Genomic DNA, 27,501 nt, shown 5'->3' with positions numbered 1-27,501 from the left:
TGTGATCTCAGCTCACCACAACCTTTGCCTCCCAGGTTCAAGCAATTCTGCTGCCTCAGCCTCCCAAGCAGCTGGGATTACAGGCATACACCACCACGCCCAGCTATTTTTTGTATTTTTAGTAGAGACAGGGTTTCTCCATTTTAGTGAGGCTGGTCTCGAACTCCCGACCCCAAGTGATCTGCTTGCCACAGCCTCCCAAAGTGCTGGGATTACAGGCATGAGCCACCACACCCAGCCTCATGCCAGAATTCTTATGCTGGTCCCATCTCATCTGGAAATGCTGATACTTCTAATTTTTTAAATTATTTTTGTGAGGGTAGAATTTTTCTTTTCTTTCTTTCTTTCTTTCCCTATAAAATTATTCCTTTTTTTTTTCTTTCCCATCTCTCACCCTAGGGAGTGTGACTGTAGAGAAAGTTAGGTAGAGTCTTTTGGCTTTGCTTCTATAACCCTGTGTACTCTGTCAGCAGGTTGTATATTGAACTCTGCAGTTCCACTATAAGCCAATAGATGACACTTACGAGTGAGAGCCAGCTGCAGCCAATGGAGTCAGGTGTATACTTGACCCTTGTTTACTGACAGAAGCCACTGTTGCCTCAGGTAATGAGTTGATCTGTGGAGTGCACAGTGATCTGAGCTCCCTGTTTAGCTCTGAAGGGCTCTCTCTTCTTCCCAATCTAGATTCTTCACCTCTAAACTGTATCTATCAAATTTCTTAATCGAGGTAATCTCTAGCTTAGCAATTCATGAAATAAGAACTTTCTGCAGAAAATAGAGGCTATTGACTGAGTTGGTTGAAAGCTGTCTCTTATTAAATTTTTAATTCATAGGGTAGATTTTAAAGTCACTACTAATTCTATGCAATATTCCTAATTTATTCTACGAAATGTACAGAAAAACCTTCATTATTTTTGCATAGGCTTAATAGGTTGTGAGTGTTCTTACAAATGTTCTAGTTTCCCTGATAGGTTTAATCTGAATAATAGAACTGCATAAATCTTCCTGTTGTGACTTAAGGAAACTCGTTTGTAGGAGCATCTACCTCATTGCTCCAATTTAGTATTCATGACACAATTTTTTGATCTTCATTCCTACAAAGGAAAGCATGAATGTCAGGAGAATTTTGTTTTGCTTGGTTATTATTTATACAGTTTTCACTCTACAGCAATAAATTGATATCCTAGAGTATTTATCCATCTTTTCTGAGATTGTACTGTTAACGTTTTGAAAGGCTGATGAACACAGGTGAATGGAAAAAAAAATTACTTTCTGAACATTATGCTAGGACTATGCTACTCCCTAAGGCCCTCCTGGAGCAGCCATTTCTACTTTTTCACTGGCATCTCTTTTCTTTTTTTCACATTCAACAAGAAAAACACATTCTTTAAGGGAAAAAAATGCTTGTATAATGAAGTAGTATCCATTAGCAACATTATTTCTAAGAGCCAAAAGATGGAAATAACCCAACTTTCCCTCAATGCATGAATACTTTTTTAAAATGTAGTATATATAAAATATTGGTTTTAGACTATCATAATCTCTTTGATTAAAATCTGATTTTTATCAAAAATCATTAATTTTATGAATTCAGTCAACTTATTCTACGAAGTCAAGAAGATTGCACTACTAGTGGCAAGTAGTGTCAATATAAATAAAATATTTTTTATCAGTGAGACTTTTCACATTGTCTAAAATATTCTTATATACTGATAGACCCCGACTTAACGATGGCTCAACTTGCAATTTTTTTACTTCACCATGGTGTGAAACCATTGCAATTTCAACACACTCTGAATTTTGAATTTTCCCAGGCTGGCAATACACAGTACATGGGATATATAATACTTTATTATAAGATAGACTTTATGTTAGACAATTGTGCCCACCAGTAGGCTAATGTAGGTGATCTGATAATGTTTAAGGTAGGCTAGGCTATGATGTTTGGTAGGTTAGGTGTATTAAATGCATTTTCATCTTACAATGTTTTCAACTTACAATGGGTTTATTGGGATGTAACCCCATCATAAGTTGAGGAGCTTCTGTACTATGGGGTGAAAATCTCTACTCTAAAAACCTGAAATTCCAAAATCTGACACTGTTTGAATGCAGACATAATGCCCCCAGTGGAAAATTCCACATCTGACCTCATGTGACAGATCAATAGCAAAAACAGTCAAAACTTTGCTTCATGCACAAAATTACTTTATAAAATCCTGTATAAAATTCAGGCTATGTGTACAAGTTATATATGAAACGTAAGTGAATTTTGTGTTTAGACGTGAGTCTCATTCCTAAGATCTTTCATTAAGTATATACAAATATTCTAAAATCAAAAGAATACAAAATTTGAAACATTTCCAGTCTCAGGCATTTTGGATAAGGGATATTCAATCTGTCTTACTAGAAAAATAAAAATTCTATTCAGTGTGACAGAAACTTAAAAATGGACTTACCAAACTTGGACTTAATAGATTCTTCTCAAACTGTTCATTTTTTCCCACTTGATTTTTGATGGGAATTTTTACTTTGAAATTTTTTATGTCAAGCCTGAAAGGTAGATTTTAAAATAATTATCCTCACAGATACATATCTAAAATATCACATACTTTCTAAACATCTATGATTATGTAAATTCTTAAAGATTTGAAAAGTCAGTGATTGGGAGGCTATATCATTTTCTACCTATATTTTGTGGATAACGTGGAAAATTTAGGAATAATGTACAAAAATTATGCATTTAAAAATAGCTTAAAGGTGAACTTTATCCTTGGCTTCACACAGATGTGCTTATTATCCTAACTCATACAAATCTCATTCTACTTTTTTTTTGCTTTATAAATACTCAAGTTGCTTTAACTTATGCTTTTTGCATGTAGTCTTGAGTCTTAGCACTTCCTGTAACCATTATCTAATCTATTTTTCTTGATAGTTGTCTTAGTGATGTATTTCTATATTCGTTTTAATAAATTCATAAAAGGCATAGAGAAAACAGCAGTGTCAGAAAATAATGTGATGAAGCTACAATCCTATTTTATACAAAATAAAAAATAGAGAATCTTGATGATTGACACTATGTTCCACAGTATGAAACTTTCTTGAACTACACTGAAAATATCACAATTTTCTCCAACTCAGCAGTGTTTAATTCCTTTTTATAATTGTGCATCACGCTGAGAGTGATGGCATGCACCTGTAGTCCCAGCTACTCAAGAGTCTGAGAGGCAGGAGAATCGCTTAAGGTCAGGAGTTAAAGGCTGCAATTCTCTATGATTGCACCTGTGAGTATCTAAGCTGCACTACAATTTGGGCAACACAGCTGAGACCCTGTCTCTTAAAATAATAATAATAAAATAACTGTACATCATTCAGGTAACTGGGATAATTGCAGAAAAACATATAACCATTGGATATGGCACAATACTCTATTACTGATTGTAGAGTTCCTTTTATTTTTTCCAGTCTTTTTGTTAATTTGTTATACAACTAAAAACATAGTTCATAGGCCGGGCGTGGTGGCTCAAGCCTGTAATCCCAGCACTTTGGGAGGCCGAGACGGGCGGATCACGAGGTCAGGAGATCGAGACCATCCTGGTTAACATGGTGAAACCCCGTCTCTACTAAAAAATACAAAAAACTAGCCCGGCGAGGTGGCGGGCGCCTGTAGTCCCAGCTACTTGGGAGGCTGAGGCAGGAGAATGGCGTGAACCCGGGAGGCGGAGCTTGCAGTGAGTTGAAATCCGGCCACTGCACTCCAGCGCGGGCGACAGACCAAGACTCCGTCTCAAAAAAAAAAAAAAAAAAAAAAAATAGTTCACCTATTAAAAGCAGTTTTTCGAAAAGCCAAAAGAATTGCATCCAAAATATATGATGAGTTAACTGCTGTTCCCCCTAAACAGTAGATTTTACCATTAAGGTTCAATAAAACTTTTATTTGGGGATGAAAAGGCAGTTATCTTACCTAGAGGCGGTTAAAAGTGTGGTAATCCATTCAAGAGCTCCATCGAACTGGGTAGGCGTGGGAGAAGGAGGCCTCTGAGAGCAACCTAGGAGGGCCCCTGGCTTGAGAAACGTCAGTGGTTGGAGTAAGAGGGATGTGGAAGGGAGCAGTGGGGTGGGGCCGCTTTTGCTGGGGATGATGGAAAGGAGGCAAAGAGAACAGACTGTGCCCTCTGACTGCCCCTGAAGGCTAGGCCCGGCCACAGGAGCTGTGCTAGTGGCCCTGCTCACTCGCCCTTTGCGGGTGGGTAGATTAGAATTTCCTTCTCTAATTAACAGCTCAGTCAACAGCCCATTGTTTGCTATGGCTGTATTCAGAAAAGGATTCCTATGAAGGCTGACAAGTGGTTCCTCCCCACTTTTTGTTCACTCTTAACTTCCACCTGCTTCCCAAAGTGACCTACTCCCCCTCCTTGGGCTGCACTGGGGAGGGCGGCACTAGGGTGGGGAGGGGGCGAGCCCCACAACCCAAGGGCAGCGCATAGTGGCACCATGTATAGGAGACAGTGAAAGGGATGGGGGTGGCATTTTCTTCCAGGAGAGTTGTGGGGAGATGACCTAACATAAGCGCGCCCCTGCTCCGCGCTGGCGAGACGGGCAAAGCTGGAGAGAACCGAGCTGAGCCTGGGCACCCCGAGGCTGGAGCCGCTGCGGGCAGGAAGCACCAAGAGGATGGAGCCCTTTTCCCTGTAAGGAGGGGCCAGGGTCTCACTCCTGAGCCGGCTTCGCACGGACCCCAGGCCCCGCCAGAGTCCTGCAGTGAGGATGAGCCCACGCGGTGGGTGGGGCGTCAGCAAAGCGGGCCGCAGGGCAGGTTCTGGAAGCCTCGGCGTGGCTGGGCTGGCGAGTGCAGACGTGGGAGAGCCCGGAATGGGGCGCGCGTGGCCCGTGGAGGCCCGAGGCTGCGCTTCCCTCGCGGGCTCTGCGGCCGAGGTCGAGGCTGCCCAGGCGGGTCTGTCCGGAGCTTCCCGGGGGCAGAGGCGCGGGCGGCGGGGAAGGGCCGGGCGGCGGGACCGGTGTCCCCAGAGGGAGGTCGGGGACCCATCGCGCGTTCCGTGGGGGCCGCCTGCGGTGCAGGGGTCGGAGGCCAGACCACGCAGGAAGGAGGGGGCCCGGCCAGAACTGCCGAGACCCCCAGCCGCGCTGGACTCAGGGGCTCCGTGCCTTTAGCCACCAAGAGCGGGGCAGGCTGCGGGGTGCCCGGGAGAAGCCAGATCCCGCTCATTTTACACCCACTAATTAGATCCCGCCGCCCGCCTGGGACCGCCTGGGACCGCTGCACTGACGGGGAAACTGAGGCACGGTGTGAGTAAGGCGGGGGAGGGAGTCGGCGCCTCCGAGCTGGGCGCGCCCCGCATCCACCCGGACACCAGACTCCCGCGTGGCCTCTGCTCCTGCTCCGTGCACGGCGGCATCTGGGGAAACCGGGCTGGGCTCCTCCGTCCCCTGGAAGCTGTTGTAAGTTTTAGATAAATGTTACTGCCAGGCACGAGGAAAGTGGATCCTTGATTACCGGCGTTGAACAAATGGTTGCACCGCGTTCCCCGCGGTAGTTGGAGTGTGTGGTTGTGAGTGAGAGGGGAATGGGCACCGAATCTTACCTACAAAATGCCTAAATTCGCAAGCAATTAGGACACAGACGTCTGAAAGTCTGATTAAGCGATAGGAATTCTAATGGTCCGGGATCCAAATGAGACCCAGCCACTGTTAGCAGCCTTCAGTTTTGTCCTGTTGCCCGTAATTACCCCAAGGTGAGGAAGAAGCACTGAAGCAAAGGCACGAGCATCACTTTGAAAAGGAAACCTGCCTGGGGCACTCCTTCCTTCAGATCCCCCTTGAAAATATTCCCTCATTTCATTCAAAAGGAGTTAACTTTTCTAAACTAAGTGGTGCTGGTAGAAGATGCTACCTGACTCCAGTGTCGCCTCAATTCTTGAAGCTCTTCCAAGACATCTTGGCCTTCCTGGGTTCCCTCCCCTTCCTGCTATTTTGCAGACATATCCACTGGGGAATTGTACGGCAGGAAGGCTGATTTTATTTAGCTGGCCCTTGATCCCTGGTTTGCACGGTATCTGGGTCCGGCCTGCAGCCCTCGGGTCCAGGTAAGTTCATTAGGAAAGGATTTCTTTACATTCAATTTAAGGCATCTAGGTCGTAAAACAGCGCTTATATTATCTGTGGGATAACCCTGCTTATTAATTTGCAGAATAGTCAGATGTCTATAGAGTTTGGGATAGGAAGAGGTAAACCGCTTTCAAAGTTTATTCTTGAGGAAGAGGCTGAAGAGGAGATAAAAGCAGATTTTGAAATTCTGCTAGAACACTGCCACTGGCTAGGAGGAGGGATAAAAACCGTAGAATAAGTCATGAGAATAATGGACCTTTTTAAAAGAGCTTTCTAGAGAAGCTTATAGCTTATTTTGCACAAATTTTAATGTGTACTTTTTTTTCTTGATCAGGTTCACTTATTCAACATGTATACATTTTCATATTTATGGCTATGCTAATTTACAATGTAGGAGAAAATCGTCAATATATGTTGAAGAAGAAATGTATAAAGTGTACAATAGAGAGAGTGCATGAAAGATAATATATTCGATGAAGGCACCCTAGAGCTATTTGGACTCTTAGATCCTCAGATCTGGGAGGGCGTTAGTTCATCCTTTCCAGTGCATACAGGAGGAAGCTGAGGCTCTGAGGTTTGGAAACCCTGGAGATATCACTCAGCTGATTTCTAGCAGGTTTGTATTAAATCTTAGTTTTGGAGAGTTAAGAATCTTGAGGAGTGATAACCTTGGCTATTGAATTAAGGACATGATGTTCTTGGAGAAAATCAGGAAGGGCACTGGGTGAACATTTATCAAGAGATTCTTTAGCAAGGACACATATAGGTAAAGCATAGGAGAATGAGCCAGAAATAAATGAACTAAATAAGAACCTATTTTGGGGAGATTAAAAAACATTAACTTCAAAGTTACTTGCATTCTGTGTCCCTTTGCCCCGACCAAGCCACTATGTCTGACTCATGCGGTCACAGCATTCTGCAGAATGATGACCTCTAGTCTCTATACATTCATGTTGTATGAATGGGAGGGTTCATGCCTGGGGGGTATGAACTGGGAGGGTTGTAGGCCCAGGGAATCCCCAGCAGCTGTCACTGGCTGACTACAGATGTCTGCAAGCTCCTCACTTCTGATGAGCGGTCACACCTTGGACAGTGCACGCCTTGTGTTACTCAGGATGTGGGCTCAGCTGTGTGTCACAGAGACCCCAAATAACAGTGGCTTACACAAGGTAGAAGCTATTTCTGTTTCATGTGCTCATGTCAAAGATGTGCTGGCAGGACAGGTCTGGCCTGTGGAGTCATCTGAGGCCAGGGGTTTCCTGTCCCCAAACTCTGTTGCCCTCCTTCAAGGAGTCCGACATGGTTCACCACGCCATGCACACCCCCACACAGGAAGCGGGAAAGGGCACCCCTTTACCCTTTAAGGCCGGTCATTGGATACAATTACACGCCTCACTTTTGCTCATTCCCATGTCCCGTAATTTAGTTTCATGGTCATATCCAGGCTGCAAGGGAGGCTAGGGAGTGGCCAGCTAAAATTTCTATTATTCTGGATGAAGGGGAGAAGAAGTGTTGGAGATAACTAGCAACTCCACGAAAGCACTGACAAGGATCAGAGTTGATACCCAGTCACCTTCCCAAGTGAAGGTCCACCAATAGTTGGAACCAGGATAGTATTTCTTGCATGCCTGCATTGATTCATTCAACAAATACTTCACTGAAAATAAGGAAGTGGAAAAATGCAGTCACTATCATCATAAAGCTCTAACCCAGGTTGGTGCCTCCTAAGTGATCACTAGTCTAGGTGTGCACAGAGTAAGTGGGGACTGGGGAGGATAGTAATTCAGGTAAGAGAAGAGAGAGAGAGAGAGAGGAGGTGATTGCGGGGAAAGATGGGAGACAGAAGAGGCTCCTGGTTCTTTCCAGAAGGCACTCCTGGAAAAAGACCAGACCCAGAAATTAAAGTTGAGAGTGTAACTGTAGTTGAATTAATGAAACTGAGAGTCCAACCCATAGCTTTGTGAGAAGCACAAATGTAATTTTTCTATTTTTCAAAATAACATTAATATAATTTCTTCTATATTCCTTGTGCAAATCCTCAATGTTCTATATTAAAGAAGAGGCTAAATAGGAGGTATAAACTTTCTAAAATTTCTTATTAAAAAATAGTGCCAAGCTGGGTGTTGGCCATGTCTCTAATCCCAGCTATTCGGGAGGCTGAGGCAGGAGGGCCACTTAAGCCTAGGAGTTCAAGTCCTGCCTGGGCAACATCATGAGACTGTATCTCTATAAACAAACAAACAAATAAATAAAACAGAAATAGTGCCACAACTTACTTTGCTGTGTATTGGGGAGAACGCATATTAGTTAATCAAAATCATTTGCTGAAGGTTCTCTCCATGCTGTATAAACAAGCTAGATAGAATCTACCTACATCAAGTATGCAAAGCTAGTGGAAGAATTACAGAAGAGTAACTGTTTGCTTTCAGGCTGGCTCCTTCTTCCCTGGAGAGCAAATTGGAGTTTAACCTGACACCTTTATGATCTTCGGATCATTTTATTCCTGGAATAGTTGTACTCCACCTTTTGAAAAGTTAAAATGAAAATTATAGAACCCTCGACAAAGTTTGGTTGATGGAATTTAGATTGGACTGCTTCCAGCCCCTTCTGAGTTTAACAAAGGAAGCTCGAGTATATTCTTCATGGAATTTGGCTCCAAGAAAACTCAACTCAATTTCCTGGAATGGAGCAGATTTGTGACTTCAAAGAGAAAGATCGGCATTTCCTTTTCCAAAAATCCTCCCTTTGCGTTAGACTGCACCCTGTGACATTTCCACCAGATGGCAATACAGTCTTCGGATGGCAGAGAGTCTGGCTGGTTTTCACAATCTCTAGAAATATTTGTGTAGGCACTAGAAAAAAGCATTTTTTATAAATGAAAAGCTCCCATAACCGCCCCCCATTCTAAAGCAACCATCTTTATTTGCATATATTCACTTAGAGTTTTGTCAATATTCATACAGTTGTAAGTACATTTGTAATGTGCATGGCATTTTAGTCTACTGTTAAAATTCAGCACGACGTATATCATTTACATATTTCTACATGACCTTCATAATTATCGCAGCAGTTACATACTATTACACATAGTAAACCCTTCCCCTATTGTTACATATTATGTAGTACGCACTTTTCACCTGTTATAGATAATGCGGCAGGTAATGTCACACAACTGGCACGCAGTTTTGGAATATTAGGAAGAATTTTAGGGATAGGAATATAAGGTGAAAGACATAGATGTCTTTTGCTCTTTAACTTTTCCAGAAAGATGTGCAGATTTACATGGCTATCAGCACTGTGAGAGGATCTGCGTTCTGACCAGTTGCACTAGGCCCACGTTTTTGTTTTGTTTTTCAAATCCTAAAAGTCAAGTGCAGGGGCTTTAGCCTGTAATACTAGCACTTTGGGAGAGTGAGGCAGGAGCTCAGGAGTTCAAGACCAGCTTGGGCAACAGAGTGAGACCCAGTCTCAAAAAAAAAAAAAAAAAAAAAAAAAAAAAGGAAGGAAGGAGAAAAGAAGAGAAGAGAAATTAGGGCAGGTGGCAATGGCTCATGCCTGTAATCCCAGCACTTTGGGAGACCAAGACAGGCAGATCACTTGAGGTCAGGAGATTGAGACCAGCCTGGCCAACATGGTGAAACCCTGTTTCTACTAAAAATACAAAAATTAGCCGGGCGTGGTGATGGCGCCTGTAATCCCAGCTACTCGAGAAACTGAATTGCTTGAACCTGGGAGGCAGAGGTTGCAGTGAGCAGAGATCAGCCATTGCACTCCAGCCTGGGCCATAAGAGCGAAACTACGTCTCAAAAATAAAATAAAATAAGATAAAAATAAAAATAAAATAAAATAAAGTAGACGGGTGTGGTGGTGCATGCCTGTAGTCCCAGCTACTTAGGAGGTTGAGGCAGGAGGATTGCTTGAGCTGGGAGGTCGAGACTACAGTGAGCTGTGATTGCATGATTGTACTTCAGCCTTGGTGATGGAGCAAGACCTTGTCTCCAAAAATTTTATATATATATCCTAAGACATCTCCCATGATACATTAATTCCATTCAACAAGTATTTGTTCAATCTGCTGTTCCAAGTTTGATATTGCGTGCTAGGAAGACAATAATGAGGAAATACAGTCAGGCAGGGAGTCAGATTCTTCCTCCTACATTATATAAACAAGTGTCAAGCCCCTGCCATGACAGGCGCCATGTGGGAGAGTAACATGCTGCTCCGCAGCCCTGAGTGGGAGCGTTGCTGAGTCAGGAGGCCCGGCCAACCACGTTTCCTATTCCTTCCAGGCCTTGTGTTTGCTGCTGCCTCTGTTTGGAGCACTGTCCAAGCGTCGTCTTAGTCCTGCTGTGGGGAAACTGCATGGATCACCTGGGGTGGGGGCAGTGTCTACAGAGGAAGGGACTTGAAAACGCACTTCTCCCGAACTAGGTGATGTTTTCTGTGTGTGTGTGGCCCTTCTTCACAGTGGCCTCCTAGAAAAACAAGACCGTGACTGAGAGAATACCTCTCATTTCAGTAAGACTGCTTGGAATGCTTTACTTTTTTAAAAAATTTAATTTAAGTGTTTAATGTGGTAAAAAATATATAACATAAAACTTACCAGCTTCACCATTTTAAGGACACAGTTCAGTGGCATTAAGTACATTCTCTTTGTTGTGCAACCATCACACCACCCATCTCCAGAACTCTCTTAGAATCTTCCCAAACAGAAACTCTTAGAATCTTCCCAAACAGGAACTCTTAGAATCTTCCCAAACAGGAACTCTTAGAATCTTCCCGAACAGGAACTCTTAGAATCTTCCCGAACAGGAACTCTTAGAATCTTCCCGAACAGGAACTCTTAGAATCTTCCCGAACAGGAACTCTTAGAATCTTCCCGAACAGGAACTCTTAGAATCTTCCCAAACAGGAACTCTTAGAATCTTCCCGAACAGGAACTCTTAGAATCTTCCCGAACAGGAACTCTTAGAATCTTCCCAAACAGGAACTCTGTACCCATCAGACAACTCCCACTTCCTTCTCTCCTCACCCCTGGCAACCACCATCCTACTTTTTCTTTCTATGAGTTTGACAGCTCTAGGAATCTCTTATGACTGAAGTGATCCGGGTCTGTCTGTTTGTGACTAGCTGGTTTCACTCAGCATAATGTTCTCGAGGTCCTTTTATGTTGTAACGTGTGTCAGAATTTCTTTTCTTTCTAAGGCTGAAGAATATTCCATTGTATGGACCTACCACATTGCATGTATCTGTTTATCCACTGATGGACCCTTGGGTTGCTATGGAAAACAATGCGACTATGAACATGGAGATCTGTTCCAGTCCTTGCTTTCAATGACTTTGTGTAGATGCACAGCAGTGGAATTGCTGGATCAGATGGTAATGCTATGTTTGCTTCACTATTTATAATGTGCCTTTATGCATATTGTGATAAAATTTGATCTTTACAACAGTCCTGTGAGATAAGTAAGTATTGGTCTCTGGTTCAGAAAAGTGGTTTCTTCAAAGTGAAATGATAAATGGAAGAGTATCCTGACCTTAAACTTGGCTTTTTTTTAATTGCCCATTCACCTTGAAGACTGGTTCCAGTCACAAGTGTTACCTTCCAAGGATAATGTCATTCTGGTTACAACCAGCTTGCTCCCCTGCCCTGAGCTTTCTGTCCAAGTCTGTCCAGGTGTGGATCTGGGGCAGGGGACAGCTCACCCATTTCCCACTGTACAGAACAGAGGCTGTGTCTTGGGCCTCAGCAACAAAGGTTTCTCCTTTGGGTTTCTGTTTCCCTCTTTCAGTTCAGAGTCTGTCATCTGAACCATGAGAATCTGGTGGTTTCTGCTTGCCATTGGAATCTGCACAGGGAACATAAGCTCACAAGACTCACAAGGCACCCTGGCATCCCTGGGAACCCCGGTCACAATGGTCTGCCTGGAAGAGATGGACGAGACGGAGCGAAGGGTGACAAAGGGGATGCAGGTACTCACCTGCTGGCTTCGGCTGCCTTTCAACTTCTCTCCCTTCATTCCTTTCATCTCATTCACTCATCATCTGTGTGATTTTCCACCTACCCACTCACACCCCATCCATCCACCCACCCATCCACCCAGCAACACTCGCTGGGGCCTGACCCCATTCATCCATCCACCCATCTGCCCAGCAACACTCACGGGGTCTGCTCCATGCCAGACTCTGTGTCAGGTGCTGGTGGAGAGCACAGGGTGAGATGGCCATGACCTCTACCCTCCCGGGTTCTCTCATCTCTGACACCGCAGAACATTTTCAATGGTATACGATGTCATGGATCCTCCCACCTCAGGCGAAAGGTATGATGGATTTTTGGCAACGAAAGACTGACAGAGAGATCTGATTGTGAATTACTTGGCAGCAAGCAGCCAGCTGCAGTGCACGTGAGAGTTAATACTGCATCGTGCCATGAAGTAGGAGATGCAGTGTGACAGATGACACATACAGCTGCTGCTTATGAATCTATGACCTAGGTTGGGACCCTGTCACAGGGTCTGGGGATCTGGGGACAGGATCCAGCGTCTGGGAGGGAGATTTGCCAAAGCCGAGAAGTCTGAGTGGTTTCCATAACAACAACCAATAGACTTAGTTTCTGAATGGGGTACCATTCTTGAGCACTGGTCTTGACGGTATGGTCACATATCTAAGATTTATGCAGAATGATCCATCTGGGTTGAGGGCACAGTTCAGTGGCATAACAAAGAAAATGTCAAAACTTCTATGGACCTTTTTAAAGACAAGTTTGTGTTTCTAACATGTCTCCGCTTATGGCATTTGGTGGCCTGATGGTTTTTTGAATGGGCTGGATGAAGCCAAGAGTCCCCAGGAAGCCACTTTATTTCTTTGGAACCACCATCCTGCACATGTGCTCTGTGAGGTGTCTTCTCCTGGCTCACATCTCCAGCTCACTGACACTGCTCCAGGGCCCTGTAGCGAACAGCCCAGTCCAAATGAATAGCAAAACCTTACCCTTAATGAAATCAGGTCTTCTGCCCTCACACCGGGACCACAGTGGGGTGTGTGTGTGTATTGTATTTCTGAATATGTAGGATTTTCATTTTTTATTTTTGTTATAAAATATTACACACAAAAGGAGATAAATAGGTGGTAGATAAAAAATACAGAGGACTAAGACAAACACTCCTATATTCAAAACCAAATTTCTCCACCTCTTCCCTGTTGAATTTCTCTCCTCTTTGCTCAGCAATGTCCATTCTTTCAAGTTTCACATACTTCTTACAAGCAAATGTTATATCTATTTTTTCTATGTAGTTCATAGGTATTATATATAATATATATTATTTCTTAGAAGGATATTCATTCACATTGCTCACACTAAAAATTCATTTTTATCTTATCATCTTAAAGTGTATTTTTGTGTATGTTTTATACCAAACGTATTTTTTCATATACTACCTGTGCATGATTTTGGAACACATAAATGTCTACTGATTGGGGTCTGTGCTCATGCTTTGTGAGTTGTGGTTGTATGATCATGAAAGCTCTGAGGTCACTGCTCTAGAGAATGGGAGAAATGAGAGCCAAGCAGGGAAACAAAAAGAGGGAAGGAGAGGAAGACACAGGGGAGCAGCCAGTGGAGGAGAGGGGAGGGGAGCGCAGGAAGGGGCAAATGTAGGGAAGAGCCCCCTCCATTCAGAGGCCCCACACTGACCAAGGCCCCACTCAAGAGTGCTGATGTCCCAGGAGAACAGACACTGTGATAGAAATAAGTCTGCCTGTGTCAGTCCTGTCTCGGAACCTGCAAGCCGGCCCAGCCTGCTCCTGTCGCCCCTCAGTCGGGTCAGTGGGACTGAAGTATGGGAGTCTCTGCTGCTTTGTGAGAAGCCAGAATCTGGGGTGAGCCATGGCCCAGTGAGCACTCTACTGCCATGGCCAGAGCCATCTTCAACCTGCTGACGGACAGCACGTCGACCTGGGGCTCGGGGGCCTGTTCTGAGCACAAGGACTTGAGTGTGGTCAGCAGAGCCCCGCTCACCTGATGTTCTCTGCTAGCTTGATTGGTGGCATTTCCCCCAGTCTAAGGCACTGGAAAGATTTTTCCAGAACTCTCTTTTCTATCTTGGAATAGTGTCACATAACCATAGTCATCTGTGTTTTCATAGGAGGCTAGTAAATCTTCCGTTCTACTCTCCTCAAGAGTAATGGAAGAGAAACAGAGTGAGGAAACCTCGCACCTCCAACATTCAGACCATGTCCCAAGTCCTTGTCACAGGAGAGGAACACAATCAGTTGTGACAGTCAGTCCCCATTGCACACACTCCCTCCTCATCCTGTCTTGCTGTGCGCTCTAGGCACGTCCTGGAGATGGACGCTTGGGAAGTCACTCAGTTCCTTTCTTAGATCACTCATCCCACACAGCTCAGCACGCCAGATGCCCGCTTATGCCTGCCTCTTTCCACCTGCACTCGTGTGGAGGACAGAGCACCCCTCACGGTGCGGGTCACTCCCAGACTCTCCAACACATATGGCTGGTGGAGACCAATGGCCAGAAAATCAGAAACGGAATTTCAACTCATGCCTGTTTTCTTCTTTCCCACCTAAGAGAGCCAGGACGTCCCAGCAGCCCGGGGAAGGATGGGACAAGTGGAGAGAAGGGAGAACGAGGTTAGAAGTTCCTATTTATGGTGCTCTAATTCTGAGCTGTCGAGTATTTAACAATAACTATTAAGTGTTTGCCATGGACAAGTCCTCCATGCTGATTATAATCTTACAATAAAGGCAGCACAGTTCTTACTCTCCAGAGGGAGGATTCTGCAGGGATTGGCAGGCTTTGCAGAGGGCTGGGTAGGAAATATCCTCAACTCCGCAGGCCATACGGATCTGTCAGCACTACTCAACTTCCACTTGTAGTGAAAAGAAGCTGTAGATGCTCCATAAATAAGTGTGGTGTGTTCCAGTGACGCCATATGTGTGAAAAGTGAAATGGGCATTTCCCATGGTTTCCATGTATTGTGGAATATTATTTGTGACCATTTAAACATGCAAACCATGGCCAAGCACCATGGCTCATACCTGTAATCCCACAGGCCCAGGTAGGAGAATCGCTTGAACCTAGGAGTTCCAGACCACCCTGGGCAACATATTGAGACTTTGTCTATACAAATAAAAAAAATTAGCCGGACATGGTGGCACGTGCCGGTAGTCCCAGCTACTCGGGGGCTGAGGTGGGAGGATCGCTTGAGCCGGGGAGGTTGAGGCTGCCGTAAGCCATGATCTCATGACTGCACCTAGCCTGGGTAACAGAGCGGGTGACCCTGTCACAAGCAAACAAAAACCAGAAAAACAAAAAAAAATGTGAACCGTGTTTGTTTAGCTTGTGGGAGGGAGGCTGAATTTGGCCTATGGCTGTAGTTTGCTGAACCTTGAACCTTGCAGTGGATGAGCACTGAGGAGTGAGACTGAGTTTTTGACTTGGTGCATCCGGCAGCACTGCATGGAGGAGGTGGCACTAGAACTGGTCCCTGATGGGTCAGGACGTAGTCACAGCGGCAAACTTGTGTCATCTTCACTCTGTGCTTTTTTCATGTGCTGACTCACCGAATGCAACATCCCCAGACACTAGGCTGTTTTATCACCCCGGTTCCGTAGGTGAGGGAACAGAGGCACGAGGCTCACTAGCTTGTCTGACGTCCTGTGTGCATATGTGGTGGGGACAGAATGGAGACCCGGCATTTAACCTCAGAGTCCACACTTGCAACCACGGCTCTTTGGGATGGGTGGGGGTGCAAGGAAGCAGCAAGGTCTCTGTGGATGATGAACTGCTGGTGGGATGGATGGGTTGGGGCTGGGGTTGGGCAGGAGAGGGCAATGAATGCCTCGATGCAGGCTTTATTTTATGTTCACTCCAGGGAGGGGCTTTTTAGAGGATGTCACATGACTAGGGTTGAGTGTCAGTTAATCTGCCTGTCTCTGCTCTGCAGAGTGCCTTCTGTATGGATTGACATTATTTCACAGCTAGCATGTTAGACTTAGATGATAGGGTTGTCATTTCTAATGTGAACTCTGACACTAGTTTAGTAGACGGTAATCAAAAGGTCTGATGAGATGTGTGTGTGTCCATGTGCACACACTTGTGTAATTAGAGTAACTGACTTTCATTTATTTTATTTTATTTTTTTGAGACAGGGTCTCACTCTGTTGCCCAGGCTGGAGTGCAGTGGTTTGATCACGGCTCACTGCAGCCTCAACTTCCTGGGCTCAAGTGATCCTCCCACCTCAGCCTCCCGAGTAGCTGGGACTACAGTTGTGTGCCACCGTGCCTGGCTAATTTTTGTATTTTTTGCAGACGTGAGGTTTTGCCATGTTGCCTAGGCTGATCTTGAATTCCTGGACTCAAGCAGCCTGCCCACCTTGGCCTCCCAAAGTACTAGGATTACAGGCGTGAGTCACTGAGCTGGGCTGGAGTAATTGAATTTTATTTTCTTATTTTTATGTTTTTTTTTTTTTTTTTTTTTTTTTTTTAAGAGTTAGGGTATTGCTATGTTGGCTGGGTTGGTCTTGAACTCTTGGCCTCAGGCAGTCCTCCTGCCGTGGTCTCTGAAGGTGCTAGGAGACCACCGCACCCAGATGGAGTAATTGAATTTTAACCTCTGGGTGTATACTGAACGTGTACACTACTTTGTTTCATTTCTGAGCTCAATTATAGAAAAACCAAAGTTGTTCACAAGGGAATCTTTCACAAACCATCTCTTTGTTTGCTCTTTCTCTATTTAGGAGCAGATGGAAAAGTTGAAGCAAAAGGCATCAAAGGTGATCAAGGCTCAAGAGGATCCCCAGGAAAACATGGCCCCAAGGGGCTTGCAGGGCCCATGGTCCAGGGTGAGCCAGGAGTCCGGGGAATAAGAGGCTGGAAAGGAGATCGAGGAGAGAAAGGGAAAATTGGTGAGACGCTAGTCTTGCCAAAAAGTGCTTTCACTGTGGGGCTCACGGTGCTGAGCAAGTTTCCTTCTTCAGATGTGCCCATTAAATTTGATAAGATCCTGTATAACGAATTCAACCATTATGATATAGCAACGGGGAAGTTCACGTGCCACATTGCTGGGGTCTATTACTTCACCTACCACATCACTGTTTTCTCCAGGAATGTTCAGGTGTCTTTAGTCAAAAATGGAGTAAAAATACTGCACACCAAAGACGCTTACATGAGCTCTGAGGACCAGGCCTCTGGCGGCATTGTCCTGCAGCTGAAGCTCGGGGATGAGGTGTGGCTGCAGGTGACAGGAGGAGAGAGGTTCAATGGCTTGTTTGCTGATGAGGACGATGACACAACTTTCACAGGGTTCCTTCTGTTCAGCAGCCCGTGACAGAGGAGAGTTTATAAATCAGCCACACCATCCATCAGAATCAGCTTGGTGACGAACTTTTTCAGATGGTTTTAGTTTACTAATTCCTCCAATTATTACAATAATCATAAAAAGGTGAAAATGGAAAAGTTATTCCCAAAACTGATTCTGTGTAACTTACTATCTTTCCAGGAGTAAATATTGAAAACAGCTGCATGATTTATTCTAATTTATTTCACATTTCTTATTCCTATTATCTGAAGAATCCTCTGCCTGTGTGTTTCTTGTGGGAAGAGTGTTTTGATATCATTTGAGTGCTCTGAGGAGTCATGTGAAGATGTATCCCTCATCTGTGTTTCTGAGGACAGTAAGGGGAAAGAAAAGGGAAATCTTTATTCCATTCAGTACTAGTAACAGCTTTAAGTTGGTGATGCTGTCACACTCCAGAAAGCTGTAGACACTGCTCATTTTGTCTTTTTTTAACAAATTATTTTTAAGTTCTGGGATACATATGCAGAACATGCAGGTTTGTTACATAGTAAACATGTGCTGTGGTGGTTTGCTGCCTCTATCAACCTGTCACCTAGGTATTAAACCCTGCGTGCATTAGCTATTTGTCCTGGTGCTCTGCCTCCCACTTTGCTCATTTTCTAACCTAGGTTTTAATCACCATTCCACCCAACAAATCATTGTTTGATCATTATTTGCCAGACGTGGATCTCTATTTGTTTTCTAGGATTGCCCTAATAAAGTACGCAAAGCGAGAGTCTTTAAACAACAGAAATGGACTTTCTCAGTTCTGTAGGCTGGAAGTTTGAGATCACCGTAGCAGCAGGGCCTTGCTCCCTCCAAAGGGGCTGCAGGAGGATCCGGCCTTGCTGCTTCCAGCTCCTGGCAGCTGGTGGCAGCATCACTCCAGTCCCCGCCTCCACCTTCAGGTGGCCGTCCTCCTCCTCCTGTAACAGCCACATTTTCCTCTTCTTACAAGGACAGCTTCCCTAATCGAGTATGACCCATCTTAATCATCTCTGCAAACTCCCTATGTTCAAATAAGGTCACATTACAGGTACCGAGGGTTAGGACTTCAGCATCTGTTTTGGGAGACACAGTTCAACCCAATCTGCCCTCTGATTCCCAAAGTCGATCTCCTTCCCATGTGCGAAATGCATTTTCGCCCCATCTCAACATTTCCAAAAGTCTTAGCACTTTCCGCATCAACTCCTCTCACCATGTACGTCATTAAATAAGCTACAGAGGAGACCTCCTGGGTGATTCATCCTGTGGCAGAATTTCTCTCCATGTGTGATCCTGCGAAACCAGAAAAGTTAATCCACGTTTAAAAGACAGTGGTGCGGGGCGGGCGCCGGCATAGGGTAGACGGTCCATCCCAAAGGAGAGAAAGGGGAAGGAAAAAAGGGATCACGGATCCCAGACAATTCTGAAACCCTGCAGGGAAAATCCCATTAGACTGCTTTCACTGTTTCCCATCTAAAATTTTTAAATGAGCTATGCAAGAGTAAAAAGTTACTGGACAGAGACACCAAACAGAGAAGTGCAGGATGAATTTACCAAGAGAGTTGGTTAAAAGGGAAACTTCTCCTTCAGGCCTATGGCGGGCATTTCTCGTTTACTCAAGTACCTACCATCTCTCAAAAAATATCTAATGTCCGCTAGAATTCGAATATGCCATGATTTTGCCCGCGCCCAGCCCCTAGTCACTTGGGAGGGAAGCGCAACCCTAGCCTTTCCTCACTCTGGACACGGGGGGCGGTAAACCGCGACGGCGGCGGAGAAGGAAGGGCAGCGACGCTCTTGCTCTCTGGACGTCAACGTGCCCACGTCCTGAGGCCACGCCCAGACCCGGAAGCGGAGCCGTCACGTGGGGCGGCGTGGGCCGCTGCCTTGGAAACGCGGAGCCCGCGCTCCGGGCGAAAGCACCAGGGCAGGGGTCTCGCGTTGGAGGAAGGGACTGATCCGGGGATAGAATGCTGTGCGTCGGAAGGCTGGGCGGCTTCGGAGCCAGAGCAGCAGCTCTGCCGCCCCGGTGGGCGGGCCAGGGAAGCCTCCAAGCCGGGATCCGGGCCCGAAGGGTCAGCACCAGCTGGTCTCCCGTGGGCGCCGCCTTCAATGTCAAGCCCCAGGGCAGCCGCTTGGACCTGTTCGGCGAGCGCCGGGTGAGCGGCGCAGGAGGAGCTCCCCTCAGTCCGCGAGCTAAGCCGATCTCTGGTCCGCGCGCCCAGCGACACTCAGGGCCAGATTGTTTGGGCCTGGGAGGAGGCGGGCAGCGAACCCACCTCGTACAGTGGCGTCTTGTGTGCCCTCTCGATAAGGGCAAGGTCACCTCTGCTTTGAGGGGCCGGGCTTAGTGGTCTCCTCCCCAGAGTGTCGGGTCCGGGAACTGCCTCTGCATGAGCCACTTGCTCCACGTGAATCTGAATAGTTCGTCCTGGCAGTGGCGGTGAATTCGGCCTGCCAGGACCCGCCCTCTGCATACATGCACCCGCACACCCGCTAAAGCCCTTTAGTTCCAGGGCTGCAGTCCTGCCTTAGGAGGCCTATCCCTGCGCCTTCACAGGCGGTATCGCATGGCCTTTTTGCAGGGACACGGCTGCCTGTAGTCGAGTAACGGTAATTTCATTGATACATGAAATTCCATCACCTATTAATTTATTTCAAAGCTTTGGGCTTGCTTGTTTTAAAACACAAAACCCTGTTAAGACGAGTCTGGCTTCCCATAGTTGCCATGGAATTGGTCCCTTGGATTTCTTACCCCAGGAAGTCACTAGAGTGCATTGTCTAGTGGAAGGTGAGAAGAAGGCGAGGTTGGCCCCAGGAAGTCACTAGAGTGCATTGTGTAGTGGAAGGTGAGAAGGAGGCGAGGTTGGAAAGGACTTACCTGATGCCTATTCTACTTGGAGTTTGTACATTTTGTCCGTTTTAGGTTAAGGATTACTTTTATTTTTGCCTTTTAAAATTTCATTATAGTGTATTGCCTTATAAAGAGGAGTCTAGGGTATTGTTGCACTGAGCTAAGGTGTATGATTCTGGTCCATTATCAGCTTTGTCTATTTTAAAATTATTTTGTGTGAAATTTGCTACACCACCTTCCTTAAGAGTATGCGATGTTGGTATTAACATGGTGTGAGAACTGCTTGTAGGCGCTGAGGAGAAAGACGTGAGGGGAAGCCTGATTTTGGGTAAATGAGATGTAACTAATTTTAGCTTTTATTTTTCCCTTTTGTATCTTGATACTCAGCACCGATAGCAGATTTTCAAATTTGTGAATTGGTTTTTGCCTTGAAAAAAAAGGTTTATTCAGTTTTTTAGCATTACGAAGGTCACTGGTAATCCGAGAGTTAGAATTCCCGAGGGCGATACGGCAATACGGGCAGGTTGTACTGGGAAGCGGAATTAGTCTGCGCTTGAATCAAATTAAATCAATATAAAGATAACATTTGTTTTTAGTCCTGATTCTCCTTTGTCCCCCACTGACTCTCTTTTATTTTTTTAACTTGTAATATATTTTGAAGAGAGATTAATAGCTTAACTTCATCCATCCCTGGTTGTAGAAACAGTAGGCCTCATCAGGCCTGAAGGTGTAGCTGCTGCTATTTCTGAAAGTCTGTATGCTAAACACCTGCAAAGTTAATGAACAAAGCCCAGCCTCTGCTGCGGTCATTTGTTTCCTTCATTGAGTTCCCCCATGCATTAGACGTTCTGTTGGATAGCTGGCTAAAGAAATGAAGGGCAGGGCTCTTGGGTCTGGAAGCTCACCTTTTCAGGAGAGAAGACTTTCAAACAGATTGTAATTGAGATTGTAATTGTAATAGAGAAGTATGGAAAAGTGTGGGCTTTACAGATGTACAGCGCGGGTTCGAGTTCTGGCTTTGCCAGTATTAATTTGTGACCTCAAAGAAGTTTTTTCTAACCTCTTTTTTTTTTTTTTTGAGACGGAGTCTTGCTCTGTCACCCAGGCTGGAGTGCAGTGCCGCGATCTTGGCTCACTGCAAGCTCCGCCTCCCGGGTTCACGCCATTCTGCTGTCTCAGCCTCCCCAGCAGCTGGTACTAAGGGTGCACGCCGCCACGCCCGGCTAATGTTTTTGTATTTTTAGTAGAGACAGGGTTTCACCGTGTTAGCCAGGATGATCTCGATCTCCTGACCTCGTGATCCGCCCACCTTTTCTAACCTCTTAAAGCATGTGTCCTGATCTATAAAAGAATGATACTCTGTTCTGTAGGATTGTGTCATTGAAATGAGAACCTGTGTAAAGTAGCAGGTGTACTTCATAGTATGCGGTAGGTGCATATTAAATGCTTTTTTTCTCTGCCTTCCTGAGAATGCTAACAAGTGTGATTGAATAGGTAACAAGAGAGTGGTCATTCCCATTAGATCAGTGATTTTTGTTTTTATCAAGATATTGAAATGTCTTTGGAACGTATAAAATTTGCTCCCAGTTTCAGCCTATGATTTTAATATGTTCATTAAATTTTTCTAAAATATCTATTGCTTCGTGGTCAACTCATCCTCTCTCTTTGATAGTTGTAGAATAATTGGTACTGTGTACTGAGATCTTACTCTGTCAGGTACTGCTTTTAGTACTTTACATATCCTTAGTATGTGTATCCATGCTGTAAGATATGTGTTGCCGTTCCCATTGTACATGATGAAAAAATTTGAGGCCTAGGAGGAGAAATAACATGACCAGGGTTATAAACTAATAATAATTATGGCTAACATCTATCTATCAAATGCTATGTGCTAAACACTGCTATATATATATACACACACACACATATATATATTTACATATATTATCTCATTTAATTCTTGCAGCCACTCTTAGGTTCTGTAGAAGTGACAGAGCTGGATTTTAAACCCATATCATTTTTTTTTTTTTTTTAGAAAATGGTTAAAAATTGAAGAAAAATTATGTTCTGGAAACATTTTTAGTGTAATTTATGTAGAGTGATATGGGGAGTATGATAATAGTATCCGTGATCACAGGTATAACATGATACCCCAATGAAAGCCAAGATTTCCTTTGTGATAAAAGTAATTTTAGTAAATATCAAAAAAGCACAGTTTTAAATTTTGGTTATAAATCAGACGTATTCTTTGGTTCTAAGGGTCTTTTTGGAGTTCCTGAGCTCAGTGCCCCAGAAGGATTTCATATTGCACAAGAAAAAGCCTTGAGAAAGACAGAATGGCTTGTGGACCGTGCGTGTTCCACCCCACCTGGGCCCCAGACCGTGCTGATCTTCGATGAGCTCTCGGATTCCTTGTGCAGAGTGGCCGACTTGGTAAGATGCTTTGCCTTAGACTTGAAGCTACCTCTCTTTCAACCTGCTAAAATTTAAGTGAAATTTATCCTTCGTTGTTTACTATTAATACTAGATTTTAAAGTTAAAAATGTCTGAAACTGTTTGAGATCCATTAGGTATGATTTTTTATGATGAAATATGTCATTAGGAATGGGGAAAATGTTATCAGAAAAGGTGATATTTAGAACTTGTACTTTAATATGTATATTTAATAAAATATGCATGTAATATAATGAATGATTACTAATATAGCAAATATTTGCTATATTTGGGTAATATATATTTACATATATATTCATTTGACAGAGGCTCTTCATTTATAAACGCTTCTCCCCAAATTCTAAAAACACTTTATGTGTACGTTTACAACAAAATCTCTCTTTTTCTTTTTTTTGCTGTAATAGAGACAGGGTCTCCCTGTGTTCCCCGGGCTGGTCTTGAACTCCTAGCCTCAAGTGAACCTACTGCCTCAGCCTCCCAAAGTGCTGGGATTATAAGTGTGAGCCACTTCTTTTTCCTAAGAGGTGTGAGAACCAGTTTTAAAGGTTTTAATAAACCTTTTCAGGAATGCTTTTTTTTTGATTAAAAAACAAGTTTTAACATCAAAATGATTGTAAAGCCTTTTTTTTTTTTTTTTAACATTTTAAAGTTGAAATAGAAGTGTATACCTAGATCTCGTCACTAACTAGGAAATCTATTGCTGAGATAGCAAAATTTTCTTTTTCTTTTTTCATTTTTCATGTTTAATTTTAATATACCTCATGTATATATTCATGAGGTACACCAGATGTTTTGATAGGGACATGCAGTGCACAGTGATCACATCCAGGAAAACGGGGTCTCCATCCCCTCAAGCATTTATCCTTTGTGTTACAAACAGTCCAATTATACTCTTTTAGTTATTTTTGAATCTACAATTATTATTGCGTGTAGTCACCCTGTTGTGCTATCAAATAGCAGGTCTTACTCATTCTTCCTGTTTTTTTGTACCCATTAACCATTCCCACCTCCCCCACACCACCCTGCTACCCTCCCCAACCTCTGGTAACCCTCCTTCTACTCTATTTCCATGAGTCAATTGTATGTATTTTTACGTCCCACAAATGAGTGAGAACATGTAATGTTTGTCTTTCTGTGCCTGACTTATTCCACTTAACATAATGACCATCCATGTTGTTGCAAATGATATAATATCATTCTTTTTTATGGCTGAATAGCACTCCACTGTGTGTGAGTACCACATTTTCTTTATCCAGTCGTCTGTTCGTGGACACTTGGGTTGCTTCCAAATCTTGGATGTTGTGAACAGAGCTGCAACAAATATGGAAGTGCAGATATCTCTTCCATGTACTCATTTCCAGGAAGCGGGATTTTCTATCAGCCTGAAGGAGCCGACTGTTGGTGACTCTTGTCAAGGAAAGCAGCACACACAATTTAAATAGTGATCATTTATGATCCTGTCTACATGGTATTGAACTACATAGGTTTTTCCCTCACATTCAGTCAATGTTGAGCACCAACTGTGTGCCAGATGCTGTCTGGGCACGAGGTATACGTGCAGGAATGAAACAGCACAATCTCTTACTTCATGGAGTTTATATTCTGGCATTAACTTGTTTTAGATTTAACTAGGCTGGAGGCCCTTTCTACAACCTAGTTAGCTGAAGAAGCTTTCTTTGGATGAGCTGAAGTAACCTTCTCAGCATAGCTCCATTTTCACAAGAGGGAAGAAAGGCACTGGGTGATGAAGGGATGTGCCCGCTGTCACCTGGCCAGCGTGTGGTGCGGCTGGGCTGCCAGACCAGGCAGGATATCTGTCAAGCTCTTCTTCCTCCTGTTCCAACTGTTTCAGGGCTGGCTGGCTGCTCAGGTCTCATGAACCCTTACCTGGAAAGGTCGCAAAGTTTGTTAGCCTCTCCATCTTTTAAAAAAATTATGTACTTGTTTTTAAAATTGACTTCTTTTGGAGGATGGTACAGTTCTGTGAATTTTAACTTGTATAAATTTGTGCAACCCTCACCACACTCAGGATACAAAGCTGTTCCATCAACCCACAGAAGTCTCCCTTTATAGTCACACCCACCCCTCCCCACTAACCTCTGGCAACCGCTAATCTGTTCTCTATCCCTATAGTTTTGCCTTTTCTAGAATGTCACCTAAGTGGAATCCTGTATACCTTTTGACTGACTTCTTTGACCCAGCATAACTCATCCCCATCTTTATTTTTTCCTTTTTTGGAAAATTTCCTTCCACCCACGCACTTGACTTGAGCATTAACACCTTTCAGATATGTTTACCACAAGCTTCCCTTTCTTAAGAAAACTGATAAAGTATCTTATTGTAAAGGGTTTTTCTCTGGAGTGAAGTTGCAGGCTCTGGGTAGTTCTGTTTGTACTGGGTTTTTGTTCTGTGCCTCCAGTATGTGCATAGGAAATGTGTCTTTGAATGTTGGGGGAGCTGTGGAAACGCACTGCTCAAAAGAAGGTTTCATACCCTGTTCACCTAATTGTGTCACTGAAATCAGAAAAGGAAAATCGGTGTCAGTGAATTTCACTGTATAGTCAATCCTCCAGATTGGGGGATCTGTGGAGTCAACCTACCTTCGATCAAAAATATTTGGGAAAAAAAAATTTGCATTCATACTGAACATGTACAGACTTTTTTTTCTTGTCACTGTTCCATAAAACAATACAGTATAACAGCTATTTACATATTATTTACATTCATTAGGTATTACAAGTAATCTAGAGATGATTTGACGTATGGGATGTACTGTGTATCAGTTATATGCAAGTACTACACCATTTTATATCAGAGACTTGAGCATCTGTGGATTCGGGTATCTGTGGGAGGATCTAACTATTGCCCAGTGATACGGAGGGGTGACCATTGGCGTGGCTGTCACAAATCCCAGAATTCACTGTGTATTTTTTGTCTTGGTCTTCATCTTAATCAGTATTCTAGGATTTTTTTCTCCTTTTTCTCTTTTGGTCTTCACTAAAAGATTTTAACTTCTCTGCCCTGTATCTTATTTTGACATTTTTAATATTTATGTATAATAATCTCTCATTTTGAAAACTTAAAAAAAAAAAAACTATGTGATTTATATATGTAATTATCTGGATTAAAAAGAACCTTTCTCTGTTTTCGATTTTTAAGATATTACCTGCCAGTAAGATTAGTACTGTTATAAGACAATCGTTTTATAAACTGTTTTTCACCAAGTAGTCATTTTATTTTGTTTTCTTTTTTTAATACAGTTTTTATGTAACAGAACTGTTTTCCTCATCACTATTACAAATCAGTTTTTAATATGTATGCTAGTGTTTTGAATTTTAATATTGATTATAAATTCACAACCTGTAGATTAGTAATTTGCAAAAAAAAATGTAAATTTATGTAACTCATTTTTCAGCTACTTTGGTACTAATGTTATTTTATCGTTACCAATTGTTACAACAAATATACCAAACTATAGACTTAAATGTTTTGGCATTAAAAACTATTTGATAATAAAATTAGGAAATTTTATCTTGTGGTGATTTTATTTCATGTTATAGTCACACATTTTCTTGGCAAATGAAGAAAATATGTAGTGTTTCGTAGTTTATCTGCTTTTTGACATGAAAACGAAAATTTAGTTTTACATCATTTTATGTTTTTAAAAAAGAATTTTCACTCATTTTAATTTCTATTGACTTCAGTAGCAGCAGCAGTAGTTGTATACAGTATTACGTGGAGACTATGAACTCATATTTTCTTAAAAGGACTATAAAGAGACTGTGCCTTTGTTTTCTGCACAAAGACTAGAATGTAGTTAAATCAAAGACTAGAATGTAGTTAAATGGGTTTTGAAACTATACTATATGTGTTAGTTAAAGCCTCTAAGAGTTGTTTTCTGGAGATAAGTTAACATGTGAGAACCATACTGCAAATAATTTTAGCCAGAAAGTTGTAGAATATTTGAAACCAGTGCCTGCTCTTTTGAAATAAAGAACTAGAGGGCGTGGTGGTGGGCACCTGTAGTCACAGCTACATGGGAGGCTGAGGCAGAAGAATGGCGTGAACCCAAGAGGCGGAGCTTGCAGTGAGTTGAGATTGTGCCGCTGCACTCCAGCCCGGGCGACTCTGTCTCAAAAAAAAAAAAAAAAAGGAAGAATTTGCTTGGTGTTTATATTTGAAAGAGAAAAACTTTTCTGAAATAAAGTTAATAAAAGTTTTTTTTTTTTTGGAATGAAACAAACTTGGTTTCAAGGAATAACAGAATTAAATGTTCTGAAAGAAGCTGCTTTGCTTTTCTCGCTTAGGAAAAAGTCAGTAATGGAAATGCATAGGCCAAGCCAATGGCACATCTTAAAACCTGGTTTTCATTTTCACCCTCAGATCCTGGAAGAAAGCTTCTCATCAAATTCCCTTTTGGTTTTGTCTTTCCCCTTTATTAGGCTGATTTTGTGAAAATCGCTCACCCTGAGCCAGCATTCAGAGAAGCCGCGGAAGAAGCTTGTAGAAGTATTGGCACCATGGTAGAGAAGTATGTGCTGTTCTCCTGCCCCCTTCTGTGCCAAGTCCTGTTCTCCTGCCCCCTTCTGTACCTAGTCCTGGGTAATCCGGTTTCATGGACTTGTGCAGTTTTGTCCAGTCCATAGTGCTTGTCCCCCGCCCAGCGGGGTGGGAGGTGTGAGTGACCAGGGGTGGCCAGAGGGAGGGCTCAGGACAGGCCATTGGCTCACC

At 43.5% G+C, this 27,501-nt stretch overlaps 1 protein-coding gene and 1 pseudogene across 3 annotated transcripts in view; both read left to right on the top strand.

The window, feature by feature from the left end:
• The first annotated feature begins 11,878 nt into the window (after positions 1-11,878).
• LOC140710645 (complement C1q and tumor necrosis factor-related protein 9A-like) lies at positions 11,879-17,566 on the top strand (annotated as a pseudogene).
• A 1,740-nt stretch (positions 17,567-19,306) lies between these two features.
• The window catches only part of MIPEP (mitochondrial intermediate peptidase), a 210,248-nt gene continuing 202,053 nt past the window's right edge, over positions 19,307-27,501 (top strand). For all 3 annotated transcript variants that reach the window (XR_005236554.2, XM_008021718.3, XM_037986909.2), the window contains exons 1-3: positions 19,307-19,621; positions 22,576-22,749; positions 27,213-27,301. Coding sequence is in view for 2 of the 3 variants with exons in the window: in XM_008021718.3 (XP_008019909.3) it covers positions 19,433-19,621; positions 22,576-22,749; positions 27,213-27,301 (452 nt within the window). In the remaining variant the exon portion in view is untranslated. The remainder of the gene's footprint in view (positions 19,622-22,575; positions 22,750-27,212; positions 27,302-27,501) is intronic.

The sequence above is a fragment of the Chlorocebus sabaeus genome, chromosome 3 (assembly GCF_047675955.1).
Source record: "Chlorocebus sabaeus isolate Y175 chromosome 3, mChlSab1.0.hap1, whole genome shotgun sequence".
In the NCBI taxonomy this organism is placed as follows: domain Eukaryota; kingdom Metazoa; phylum Chordata; class Mammalia; order Primates; family Cercopithecidae; genus Chlorocebus; species Chlorocebus sabaeus.
Note: the sequence above shows the minus strand (reverse complement) of the source record. Positions and strands in the feature narration are given on the sequence as shown.